Here is a 14,379-nt window from a genome sequence, read left to right as displayed (position 1 = left end):
TCTTAAAATTCCATTCGGCCAAGGACAAAGAATTCAAAAGTTTTGAGATTACAATTGTATCTAATCAAATATTTCCAGATAAGCATACAGTTTCCATGTTCACCCAATGTCAGTAGCATGATTCTATTTAGCAAATAGGCAAGTTCAAACATTTATATTTTCAATTAGATAGAATCAAATTGTCAAACAATACATCCTGGCATGCCTTCACCCACCCATGGTTTCTCATGAGCAACATGATCATGAATGGCACTGCAATCTTGCTGATAAGTTAACAACAATTTCATCGCAAACCAGATTTTGTCTCGTGTATGGATGACCATAAATATAGAATCAATTAACCTTACCAAAGCAGAGGAATTATGATTAGTTCATGATGCAGGTGATCTGATAGATTGTTGTCTAGAGGAAAGTGCAGAGTCTCTTCTGAAGTAAAAAAAGATTCAATAAATGGTACACAGCTCTTGCCATCACCAGCGAACAAGATTACAAAAATATCCTCATTACAGGCAACCATTGATTATTTGCAGGCCCAAAGTTGGAGCCCTTAAAAGTCTTGTTTTCAATAAATAACTTATGAACAATTGTTACTGAAAAGAGGGCACTGAAAACCAAATAGAAAACCAGAAAACACTGGTATCAAGCCGCATCATTAGAGTTATATCCGTTATAATCATAGTATTATTACATTAAGGGTATTTACTATTCCCTCATATAGAAGGAAATAATTTGTAATAGCTTCACAGATTACATTAACAGCAGCAATGCATAAAATTAATTCAAACTACTGCCTCAACCCCTTAAAAGCCAATTTTGAATTCGACATCACTTGGAAATGCCTTTGGTGTGAGTGGCTCACTCACCGCAAGAAGATAATTGCAGAGACCTGTAAAAACAGTAGAATCTGTTTCAATTGGTTTAAATTTTATAAGAGCAGCAGGAACTAGATCCTCATCCTCAAGACTCCGCATTTTCTCGCCAGGTTTTGCATCACGGGGTATTGTTGAACTCTTAGGTACAGCTGGTCCCAACAGCTCAAAATCCAGACTTGAATCTTTTAAAGCTGATCTTGCAAACTGCAAAAAACAAAAACAAAAAAAAAAAAGAGAATCAATTTTCAGTGAAGAATTATAGCACCTATCGGACAAGGGCACAAAATCAAAGTTCCTCCAGTTTGATAGCAAGCTGCACCATAGTAAACTTGTAACCAGAAATTATCATAAAGACAACAGAGAAACTAAAACCTAACTGATTTGAAAATAGTTGTCCCTTGTACTTCAAATGATTGAAACTTCCCTTGAAGTAATTATATATACTATACAGTATACGCTAACCTCAAAATAATTCTATATAATGTGGAAGACATATCAAAGCCATCCACGATGATTACTACTCTAAAACTCATTAATGCAACTGTTAGTGGGATTTGAACCAGAAATTGGAGTTACTGGTATGCAGGCATCCAGGGTTAACTACCAGTTACGGAAAGAACTAATGGTTTATGTAATTATCCAGATTCCAAATCAACAACTGGAGAATGGTATTATAACACTATCACACCTTAGTAAGAGTCAACCAGCAGGCTTCAGTGTTGATTTTATGCCAATAATGTGATGAGTTGATTACAAATTTACAAACCAACACACAAACTACTCATGAATTTCATTACCAGCCCTTTTCAGTTTTGCAGCTAACTTGAATTCCAGATAATATTTGACTCTGCCCATTTTTTCAGAATAAATGGAACGAGCATTATAACTATGGATAAGACTGAATTTAGAAGAGATTCAAAAGGCCTACAACAGATGGATAACTAAAAGGCCAAATAAGAGGGAAGAAGCTAAGCATACAAGGGTTTCTCCAAGTTCTGGCAACACTCTTGTACTAGATACAAAGTGTTGAATATGCAATTACAATACATTATTCAGTAGAACTACTGGACTCAATTGCCTCATGCAATAAGACCCCAACCACCCTGGCTGCACCTCCTGCTCCTCATAATATACACTGGTTCCATGGACTCTAAATTCACCATGCTACTGAAATTGGAACTTATTTTAGAAGCAAATCTTAACCAGTTGGCAAATGTTTCAATCAGAATCTCCTTTCTGGCAGATACTATTGACCACAAGTAATCGCCATGATTTGATCCAATAGTTGTTAAACCGTATTGAGTCTTTACATTAGTCTATTTTATGACAGTGATCTGTGCATGAGTAGTGCCTAATAGCTTGGAATTTATTATAAACATTCTGATTTGAAGTAAAACTTAACAACACAATTGAACTTGCACCTACTATTGGGACAATTTTTACCAGGAAATAATAACCCATGCTTTGGTTCAGCATCATGATTGCCTGGCATTTATATCTACCATTACCAAATCTGGCATGATTCACCATATAAAATTCATATAAATAGCATATACACTCTCCATAATTGTGTTGTGGTTTACTAGTCACTTTTTTTCCGAGAACAGCTGTCAAGACTACCAACCCACTAAAGCTTTCCAATCATTCAATTCTATTCAACAATTACATCCTTTGCCATTTCCTTGCCTAATGCCTCCCCAATAGTCTTAAAAGAAATACATTAAACATGCATCAATGTACCCATTAAGTCTATCATGCAGTGATTAGCTTCATTAAGTCCGGCGGTCCATGACAAGCAGCAATCATCTAACATAAAGACAATGGGCTAACTAATGCAGCAGTGATTAATAATTATTAATTACACAGCCCACCAATTCAAGAGGTGGCATCAGGACATGGGTCTTGAAGAGTTGTGGCCATTCTTAAGGTCATTATCCTTCAATGGTTGTTTCTCTTCGTAGAGACAAAGATATAAAATGAAGAGGACTTCCTTGGAGGGAGACATCAAAGAATCAAGTGAAAGATGGGTAAATATTCAGTAAAGAGACGTGCAGTTAACAATGCAACCATCTGGTATTATACAAATATTGTTGTATGCATGATATTGTCTCACAATTGCTTATGTATTTGGTATAGCTAATGACGTAAATATATTCTTAATTTATTTATTTATCCTAAAAACAATCTTATGTGGGTGAGGAAGGAGATGCATTTGGGAGAGCAGATGCAGGTATCCCTTCTTAGCAGGCCACCCCCAAGTGATGGAATTGTATTAGTGAATATTCCTGCCACTTGTGGGCCAAGGGGTCAAGTTGTCTTGGTTGGATGCTCTGCATCATTGGGCTAAGTTAAGGATGGCCTCAAGCACCCTTTATGCCATTCTCTCCAATTCCCATGATGGTTGGTAGTGGGAAGTGAAATAAGCAATCATACAGGAACGGGAGGAAATGCATTAGGAGCTGGTAGACATCGGTTCACCTGAATTAAGCAGGCCACCCCAAGAAATGGAATCATCAAGGTGGATGTTATTGCCACTTGTGGGCCAAGGGGTGAGTTTTATTGGCCAGACAATGAACACTCTTTAAGGTTCCATTAAGTGTGGATACTCGCTCAAAATAATGTGATTTGATGTTAGTCACTTGGGGAACTTATGTTATTCATTCAATGGATATCAACTATTTTCACTTCCAAAAATTTGGCTTCACAATGTGCAATTAAAATATAGTTTTGATTTTCAATTTCCACTTCAACTCCAACTTAAACTTAACTTCTACTGCTACTTTTACTTCTAAGTACTTCAACACGAAATGAAATCTACTCCAAGTGAAAGATGAGGAAATCATGCAACACTTCAAAGCAACATTAAGTAATTCACCATGAATACCAACAATGAGTCATCAATCACTTTGAAAAAATTATAGCAACAAATTGATAAAGTCTCTCCCTTAGCTACAATCTATTCTAATCTTCTACAAGTTTTCTAACTTCAAACTCCACTGCTCACCATCCAACCCTTACAAATGAGAAGGCCTTGCCAAGATCGATCCAAGATCAAGGGCCAAGAAAATCCCTACAAACCATAATTAGGGTTGCCAAATTGCCAACCAATTACATGAGGGTACCACATTATGGGCCAGTAAGAAAATTACAAAGCCTCTGATAGCCAATGAGAAAAGTGTATACTTGGCATGATGTGATTGAATGGGCTTGAAATTGGAAATTTTTTATTCGAGAAGACAACTAGGTGTCACCTCATCATCCTTGTCATGTAGACTTGATCAATCTTTTGATGAAGAGAAATATCTATCGATACTCAACATTGTCCAGCCCTTTTATATGATAGCATATTCCCAAATTACTTCCTCTTTTCAATCCTTCTGTCTCCTTTCCCAGAAAATTTCTCATTTTCATGACATGAACGTCCATCTGTTGAATATATAAACTTGTAACTTGATCCTTTTAATTCCTCATGAAGTGATGTCTTCATGTGTTTGGATCTTTCTCTCTTTCCTAGATTTTATCTTGATTTCTATCTGAATTTTCCTTTTGTTAGCTTGACTTGAATCTTTTTCTCATTTGCAATCTTGAGGTTGAGTTTGATCTTGAACCCTTGAACACGAGGCACCCACTTGAAGTCCTAAAGTTCCTGATGTTGAACTTGTTGAAAATTGTAGCTGTGATACAGATCTTTATCTCTGAGTTTGCCATATGTTGAAATAGATATAATATTTATGATAATATTTGAGATAGTATTATTTGGAGAGACATGTGTCATGCAAAGAGTCATGTGTTTGGAAAAATGAAAGGTCTTGTAATTGGAAATTAAAGAGACCTTTAGGTGTAATATGAAGTCTCTCTCTCTCTTGCTCTCTCTCTCTCTCTCTCTGTGATTGATTTGTGTGTTACATATACAACACGACATCAACTGAGAAGTATTTTACTTGAACATTTATTATCAATATAAAAGATATTTTGTTAGTGTAGCTGGGATTTTTCTCTTCAAGTGGAAGGGTTTTCCCAAAATAATCTCTTGTATCTTTTGTGCATTTTATTTACTTTTCTTATTGTTGTTTATCATTATTTTTCTAGGCAAAACATCAACATGGTATCTGAGCCAAGTTTTAGATAACAGCAAATAAAGGAATGTTGAATTTTGAGTAGCTGCAAGATCGTGCATTTCAGAATTTTTTGTAATTTCCTTTGTTCAAGTTTGTGACATCATCACAGATAGCTTTGTTCTGTGTGTCTTTGTTAGGATTTGATAATTGTTTTTTCTTATCTCTTATTGTTCACCAGAAATATAATGATGACATAGCATCGCAAGCATTTTGGTATTATGTGACTCAGCATTGTGATGATATACCTTGGCATCGTGTGAGCGCATATGCTGTGTTGACTTATGAGAATGGTCTCTGTGTAACTCAGCTGCCACATTCTATTCTTTATGGTCAACAGTTTATAGAAGTTGATGGCTGCTCCTTTATGTCTGTCATTTTTCATTAATGTATGCATCCATTTTTCATATAGTTGTCGTCATGTGTGTTTCACAATGATGATCAATTGGTATTCATGAAGAGCCATCTTTTGGTGCGACTTCTTGTCTACTGATGATGTTTTGTATTTAAAGATAGACAACATCATAGATGTTAGTTTTTCAAGAGTGAGACAGCTTGGTATTTCTGCTTATGTGTTTGCAATGATAAGTGATGAGAGTATTATATTCTCTCTTTCTGTAGACGAGTTATAATGTGTCACTAATGATTTTGTTGAGCCATTCTTTCATGTTTTGCTATTTGCAGAGGGTATGCTGAATGTTTCTATTTTCTTTTTGACCCATGATGGTGCTATTGGAGTCACCATGGTGTTTTGCTCCAGTTTCATCATATCTGTCACACTTTTGCCTGTCGTGTTTATGGTTATGATGTTGGTGCATTAGTGTTGCCAGCACATATATGTCACCGTGTTTATGATGCAGTTGTACTATCGAATGTTTTTGGAGATGAAATGACTTCTTTCATAATCATCACCATCCATGTTGAAGTGCAAGTGTTATTGAGCATTATGCTCTGTTGGGATTACCATGCTTGCTGGCAACAGCCTTGTTGAGAGCACTTTTTATCATCATTGGGATTTATTGTATCTTGCAAAAGGTTCACATAAAATGTTTGACCATGTGGCTCTAATATAAAGACTCTCTCTCTCTCTCTCTCTCTCTCTCTCTCTCTATATATATATATATATCTATGTGTGTGTGTGTGTGTGCACTAAAAATTTGTTCAGCGCTCCCCTCGGGATTTGTGACAAGGGCTTAACCACCTCCTGTGTACTATAAATTGAGTGGTTGTATCGAGCATTGATAGATCGGTCTTTTGGTGCAACAGTAACCCCACTCTAACAAGTGGTATTAGAGCTTGGTCACAAGTTCGAATCCTTAAAACCCTCAGGTAACGCTAAGGGGGAGATTGTTAGAAATTTGTTCAATGCTCCCTTTAGGATTTGTGACAAGGGCTTAACCGCCTCTTGTGTACTATAAGTTGAGTGCTTGTATCGAATATTGACAGAACGGTCTTTTGGTGCAACGGCAACCCCATTCTAACTATATATATTTATTTATTTATTTATCTATATTTATATCTGTGTGTGTGTGTACAACACGACATCAAGTGAAAAGCATTGTACTTGAACATTTATTATCAATAAGAGAGATATTTTGCTGGTGTAGCTGGGTTTTTTCCCTTCAAGTGGAAGGGTTTCCTAGGATAATCTCATGTCTTTTGTGCATTTTATTTACTTTTCTTATTGTTGTTTATCTTAATATTTATAGGCAAAACATCAACAGAACTTGATCTCAAATCTCCTCTTCCCATAATCACCTTACAAGACAAAAGAAAAATAGCATTAAACTAACAAGGTGACAAGCAAACATGCAAGAAATCTTAAAATCTCATGAAAATAAACTTCATCAACATCAAATAAAAATAGGACTTTTCTCGAGTTCAAGATCAAATCTCTAGATAACCTTGCCCCTGTGGTCTGGAATCTGGATTATGACCTAGTTTTTCAATTCAATGAAATGCTTAGTTTTTATTATCTCACTCTCCCCTTGTAATTTTCTAAGAATAAATCCACCTAACTTGCCCAAAATTTTGAAAGATTTTGTTCTCCCCTTATGTCGATCCATTGCCTCTCGAGTCAATCCATCATTTTATGAAGTGGCTTGCTTCCCCATAATGATGAATTAACTCTTTTGAAGAGATGGTTTGCTGCTAAGCAAGGGTAAATTGCTGCTAATCTGGAGGTGAATTTTGCTGCCTTCAAAATTGCAGAGATGAGCTTGTTTCGGACTGATGTTAAAATGAATCTCTTTTGTCTCTGTATATAGGTATTAAGGTTTGAAGAGACACTTTCCAAAATAGGCTGACCTGACATTTTGGTAGGTAAAATTTGTTAATTTAAATGCTTTTTAAACCTTTTGAACCAACTTGGAAAAGAGATTAGATGTTTTAAGATTAAATGATTACCTTCTCCCTTTAAAAGTCTTCATTTATCTTGTGTTGTGGTCCACTTTCAGATGTGGGGCGGAAATTTGATATTAAAGAGGATGAAATAGTTCTTGTGGGAGAGCAGAATCCACCCTCAAGTGAGGAGTCTTTTTTCGCAAACCTCACCTCCTCCCTTATTTGATGAAAGCATACATCGACTTCATCATGTTGAAACAATATTGGTCAAGGCAAAAGCTTGAAGGGGTTGAGGATTATATATCTTTCATTATTTCTCTTACTTTTTATTTCCCTCACGACATCATCCTGTCCCACCCACTTTCATTCATCATCCACACCAAGTTGTATGAGCTCAAAGCACTTACAAGTCTAAGGAAGAATAAAGTAGGGAGCAAGGATTACTTGCCTAGATGGAAATCTGGCATATAGGAGGCTAAAATCCTCATGGGAGGGCAGAATCTACCCTCCCTTAAGGACTCTTCCTTTGGCACTCACAAATACTTTGGCATTCACCTTTCAATCAAATTGCTACCTTTTTATATTAAATTGGTTTCCATCATTTTCTCACTTAGGATTCCAAAACAAAGTCGCAATGTGTCTTTCACAATGGCAGAAATTGGGAGGGCTGAGGATTTTGTGTACACGATAGGAGGAAATCATCAAGAGAAAGGAATTTTAGTCCTATGTTTCACTTCATCTATCTCGCTCGTTTCAGAACGTATCTCAAATGTCCCGACTTCACTTCTAATCTTGACTTATGCCCCCAAACAATATCTGATTTGGTCATGCTTTATGGGGCACAAATTCCCATGGAAAGAGGAATTTATCTCAAGGGATGATGGAATGGGCAAATCCCTCGAGGAATCTTCAAATTCCATGCTTGTCTCCTCTCTACTTAACTCTTATTGCATTTAGTCAAATCAATCTTCAACCCTTCATTTTGAATTAAATCATCATCTTCATGCCTCCCCTATCTTTGTTTCATCAGGGTGGAATTCAGGGGTATGAAAGGATTTCAATCCACTAGAGATGCAGAAATCAAGGAGTATAGAGGATAAATTACCTCTAGCCTCGCTTTATGCCCTTTCATGTCTACCTTGGCAAGGTATGAAATCAAGAAGGATGGAAGCCTTTGAGTTTCTTTCTTCAACTTCATTCACTTTCATGCCTTCGTTCACCTCCAAACTTCCTTCGTCCTACTCCATTTTAACTTAGGTTGGGTAGTTTGTTTGGCAACTGCTCAAATCAAGCCATGAAACTGCCTTACCTTGAGGGCGAAATTCTGATACTGCTGAGGATAAAATCTTGGATAGGGGGCAGATTCTGCCACTACCCAAGGAATTTCATATAGTTTTACTTCACCTAGTTTTATTCCTGTCATCCTCCATTCATCAATTTCTTCAAAACTCGACATTCCCCACTCAATTTGCATCAGCAAACCTTCAAGACCTAGCTCCCACATTGCTTAACTTCATCGTACTTCTCAAAAGGAGATTAAATGGTCAGTTCCATTGAGGCGGAAATCCCAATGTCCAAAGGATAAAATCCTAGGCAAGGGGTGGATTCTATCCATGCCTAAGGATTTTGGGCATGTTCCTCCTTTGAATTTTCACCCTATTCTCCCTGATTTTTATCGAACTCATTGGGACTTTACTCTTTATTGCTTGATTTGTGCCCTATCATCATCAAAGGGCTGAACTGCATGAATTATACTGGACGAAAATCAGATGAGAAGGGTTTTATCCTCAAGGACAGGCATACTCTACCCTGCCCTAAGGATAATTTTCTTAGGATTAGAGGATATTGTTGGCACTTGGGAGTGTTGTAAAGATGTTGTATTGATGACAAGTTTTGTCATTGATGTCAACATATATTCTTTGGTTCATGACAGACTCAGATTCTGTTTATCGCAGGCTGCTTATTAATTTAGCGTAGACACATAGTTGACAGATTTGGTTATGCAAGCTTACATTTGTGTAGAAGAATGAGAGTAGACATTATGTCTATCTTCATTGTACTTCATGTGACATTCTAATTGATTTAGAATTCATTTTATGAACACTAATAGCAGGCCAGTGTGCAAGAAAATGTGACAGAGAAAGTTACAGTTTTGCCTATGGGCACTAATAGCAGACACAGTGTGCAAGAAAATGTGACAGAGAAAGTTACAATATTTTTGTCTGTGGGCGTATTTTTTGCCTTGTGAGTCAATTGGCTTACTCTTGAAAGGTCGTTGGTGTGTAACATGTAATGCATTTTACTAGCAGCTAACTGGGTTGTTGAAGTGTGTGAAATATCATTGGCAAATGTTATATTCTTGTTGTATTGTGTGGGAAACTTTATGTAATGGTTATATCATTGGCAAATGTTGTATTCTTGTCTAACAAATTTAATGCATATTGTGAGGATCATAGAATTTGCAAACAAACTTCTGCCCCTAGAACATCACAGCAAAATGGAGTAGCAGAAAGAAGAAACAAAACAGTCTGTGAGACAGCAAGAACGATGTTACTTTAAGGTAATGTAGCACATGTACATTGGAGAAAAGCAGTAATTACTGCAGTATACACCTTGAACAGAGTTCAGATAAGATAGGGAACAGGAAAAGTACTAGTGCAGGTGCATTTTTCCTTGGAGGAAGTTTAGTTTCATAGTTAAGTAAGAAGCAAGATTGCATATCACAATCTACTGCAAAAGCAAAATATATAGCAGCAGCAAATAATTGTAATCAACTAATGTGGATGAAATAGATGCTGAAGAATATTGGTATAACTTTCTCTAAACCTATCTGTTAAAAAATTTGTTCAATGCTCCCCTCGGGATTTGTGACAAGGGCTTAACCACCTCCTGTGTACTATAAGTTGAGTGGTTGTATCGGGCATTGATAGATCGGTCTTTTGGTGCAACAGCAACCCCACTCTAACAAATAGTATCAAAGCTTGGTCACAAGTTCAAATCCTCAGACCCTCAAGTAACGCTAAGGGGGAGATTGTAAGAAATTTGTTCAGTGCTCCCCTCGGGACTTGTGACAAGGGCTTAACCCCACCTCCTGTGTACTATAAGTTGAGTGCTTGTATCAGGCATTGACAGATTGGGGGAGATTGTAAAAAATTTGTTCAGTGCTCTCCTCGGGACTTGTAACAAGGGCTTAACCACCTCCTGTGTATTATAAGTTGATTGGTTGTATCGGGCATTGACAGATCGGTCTTTTGGTGCAATGGCAACCCCACTCTAACACTATCATCATGACTGTGATAATAAAAGTATAATTGTAAGAATTTGCCTTAGGGAAAAATTCACCCAGGAACTGAGAACTCAAACACAAGCACAACTATAGAATAGAAAAAGAGAGTATGATCAGAATGATGATATATTCATTCAATATGCGTTAAGAGTATACTAGGAGTGCCTGTATATAAAGGCCTCTGAGATACATCTAGAATGCCTCGAAATCAGCTACATGATAAATCACACAACCAGGCACATGTCCACCAGATATGGGTTATCCTCCATTAAGCACAGAAGTAAGTGCAATGATGAGAGGATAAGCTTACAAGGGTGTAACACACACATCAGTGTTGTAGACAACATGTGCTAAAAAGGAAGTGCAAATAACTGTGTTGTCTACATGATAACTCGATGAATGATGCAAACTCCAGTGTTGTAAACATCATGTGCTGAAATAGAGTTGCGTTCTTTTGTGTTGTCAACATTACAACTCAAAAAAAGGTGTGCAAACTCCTAAGTGTCTCACAAAATAAAATAATAAAATATAATAAAATAATGCATTAACCTAAGTAAACTTAAGTGTAAATAGTAAATACGTATTTATACCAACACCCCCCCTTAAGTGCAACTTAGGGGAATGCTCTTAAGCTTATGAAAAATTAGGATGAAATGCATAATGGGTCTCGGCTACTAGGCCATGTTAGGTACCCATGTACATAATGGAAATGCAATCTCTTATAAAGCGGAGAAAGGGGGAAAACCTCATGGGAAAAACCCTCCCCCAAAAAGAGAGATGAATAGGGATGCATGGATGGATGGAGTAATCAAGACCCCCCCATTACGACATACATCCAATATATACAAAAGTGGAGAATGAGAAGAACAAGACCTCATAAGAAGAAAAAGTCCCCCCCATAAGAAAGAAGAGGAAGAGAGACAAGGTAATCCCCCCCCCCCCCCCCCCAAATGAAGAATGCTTATCAGTGAAAGCCACTCCAAGGAAGAAGCTGGTCCATGAATGCAGAATGATGTTCCTCCAGTTTGGAAGAAACGATGGCAAAGGTACAATCCTAAAGATGTATGGTGGCCTTGAAACCTGCCCAAGTATCCCTGTGTTGATGCTGATGGTCGCCCCTTCCAACTGTGCTGAAAAGAACGAATGCAAATCTAGCAAGGATGTCTATTGAACCTGTTCCAATGAACCATCTGTCTCCTCAACTAACAAAGAGACCTCCTCCAATTGCTGTACATAAGTATCCACAATCACGCCAACCTATGAAGATTGATAATGTAGAGAATAGACATGAGGGTCAGAGTGAGCCCTCGCAACAACTGTAGAAGGATCACCTTCATCAAAGAGAAGATGTAACTCATCAAGGCTATCTCCCAAGTCTGTGGTGTGTGACTCCATGAACAAACCTGCAATGTCTGCCTTGTAGTCGTCAACTGAAGCTGGAGCTAGAAGACAAGATGTACCATGTTGTGCTAGACCTTTCACTGTGGCAATGTATGCATGTGGACTAGACTGATGATGTGACCTCTCACTGAAACTATCGATAGAACTCCACGTGTCTAAATCTGTTGAAGCACTATCGTTGGTGTCACTATCAATTTCCACTATGTATGATGTGCGGAGAGGAGTAGAGAATAAACTAGATGAACTTGCCTCAAAGTGAACATCCTTCTCCACAAAGATCTCATGTGTCTCTAGATCCATAAGTCTATAAGCCTTCACATTGTCTTCATATCTTATGAAAGTACAAGGCCTAGGTGTCAGTGCCTTGCAACCCCTGGAAGATAGGTTTGCCCATGTTGGACAACCGAAGACTCTAAAGTGACCCACAACTAGTTTTTTGCCGCACCATGCCTCAAAGGGAGTCTTCCCGTCTAAGGCATTCTGAGGAGACCTGCTAAGTATGTGAGTGGCACTGCTAATGGCTTCAACTTCAAATGTTGGATCAAGAGACTTGGTTTTTATCATGCAACTTGCCATGGTCTTGAGAGTTCTAATCCTCATAGCTGCAACATCTGTCTTATGCAGATTGAATGCTGGTAAGTTTTGAAGATCAATCCCCTCAAGTTTGCAAAAGTCCTTGAGTCTTCTGTTCACATATTTGTTCTCATTGTCCACCCGTAGAACCTTGATGGCTTTCTTGGATTTGTGTTCAACATGAGTCTTAAAGGCTTGAAGCTTATGAACCACTTCACTCTTATGATGAAGGAAGTAGACCCATGTGAATCGTGAAAAGTCATCAACAAAAGTAAGGATGCAGCGGCCTTGGCTAACTGAAGTCACTGCAAAAGGACCTGCTAAAACCATGTGAACCAACTGGAGAACTGGTGCTCATGAAGATTTCCCTTTATCATACTTCTCCTTGAGATGCATATCCACTGAACATGATGAACACTCTCCCTTAGAAAAGTTGATGTTAGGTGGACCTTTGACCATGTGTTTTGAGCAAAGTTGTTAAAGAGAGCGGAAGGCAAGATGACCAAACCGCTCAAGCCATAAGTTGATGTGTGAAGTAGAGTGAGTCAACAAGGCTTGAGAAGGAGACCTAGGCACAAAGTGGGAGAAGGAATAAAGCCTCTTGTCATGATTGACTTTCCCCACTACAACCAATGAATCATCTTTGAGACTTCGCACCATCACTGAATCTAGAAGGAACTCAACTTTGTGACCATCTCCAAGGTGAGTGATTTGGTAAACTAATAGGAGATTGGAGCTAAGGTTTGGAATGTAGAGAACATCTTTGAATTCCCCATTTTCCATTTCCACATGTCCTTTTCCTTCAACTTCCATTTTAGTATCATCTCCCACGAAGATGTGCAGTACCTTTGACTGCTTCAATGAAGAAAAGTCTCCCTTTGAAGAACCCATATGGTAGGAGGCACCTGAGTCAAGTATCCATTTCAAAGAAGAATTCATATTTGCCATAAGTGCTTGCCCTTTACCCTTTGAAGAGGTTGGAGTTGAATCTTTGGAAGTACCTGGCACTTGAATCTTGTTCTTCTTGAGTAGATTTTCTAACTCATTGATTCTTTTAGTCTTGCAATGATACTCATCATGATTTGGCTTTTTGCAATATGCACAAAAAAGTTTGTCCTTCTTTTCATTACTTCCGTTCTTGTTGGAAGAAGAATTCACTTGCTGTGAGGAGGATTGTTGTGTCTCAGATTGTGATTTCTGCTTCCATTGCTTCTTCTTCTTGTTGCTAGAACTTTTCCCTCCTTGATTTGATTGGTGCTCATCATTAGCCACCGATGCTTTGGTCTTTGATGTCCTGAGAAGTCCTAAATCCATCAAGTGAGATTGTTCAACAATCAACATCTCTGCAAATGCATCAAATGAAGGCTTCTGGTAAGCAATTCCCATGGTCAAGCTGTGAGTATTAAAACTCAAAACAAATGAAGCATACTCTGAAGGTAGCCTCTTCAGGATGTGATGAATCAACTTTTCATCCTTCATGGGATTTCCACAATCTTTAAGAAGTGCCCTATACTCATTGGTTTTGTTCACGTAATCCTGAATTGTGTCAAAGTTCTTCGGATCCAAGAGAAGTAGATCGTCCTCAATCTGAAATCCCTTTTCCTCATCCACCTTACCATACAATGATTCAAGTTTGTCCCAAGTTGGTTTGGACTCCGTGAAACTAGCAATGTGAAAGAAGAGATCTCTATGTATACAACTCCTGATAATTCCTAAAGCCTGTTGGTCTTGTTTTTTTAATCAATGAGTTCTTTAGCATCAATAGGTTTGATAATTGTACCCATAGTTT

General features: G+C 37.9%; 1 protein-coding gene across 4 annotated transcripts in view; it reads right to left on the bottom strand.

Annotated features, from left to right (window-relative positions):
- Nucleotides 1–424: 424 nt before the first annotated feature.
- The window catches only part of PUX2 (plant UBX domain-containing protein 2), a 35,867-nt gene continuing 21,912 nt past the window's right edge, over nt 425–14,379 (bottom strand). For all 4 annotated transcript variants that reach the window (XM_089804707.1, XM_089804704.1, XM_089804705.1 and 1 more), the window contains one exon: nt 425–1,076. In XM_089804707.1, the coding sequence (XP_089660833.1) occupies nt 801–1,076 (276 nt within the window). In that variant the 3' untranslated portion in view covers nt 425–800. The remainder of the gene's footprint in view (nt 1,077–14,379) is intronic.

Source organism: Cupressus sempervirens, chromosome 10 (assembly GCF_028749045.1).
Source record: "Cupressus sempervirens isolate cs-2001-9-10 chromosome 10, ASM2874904v1, whole genome shotgun sequence".
Classification (NCBI taxonomy): Eukaryota; Viridiplantae; Streptophyta; class Pinopsida; order Cupressales; family Cupressaceae; genus Cupressus; species Cupressus sempervirens.
The sequence above is the reverse complement of the archived record's forward strand: the minus strand, read 5'-3'. Positions and strand labels throughout refer to the sequence as shown.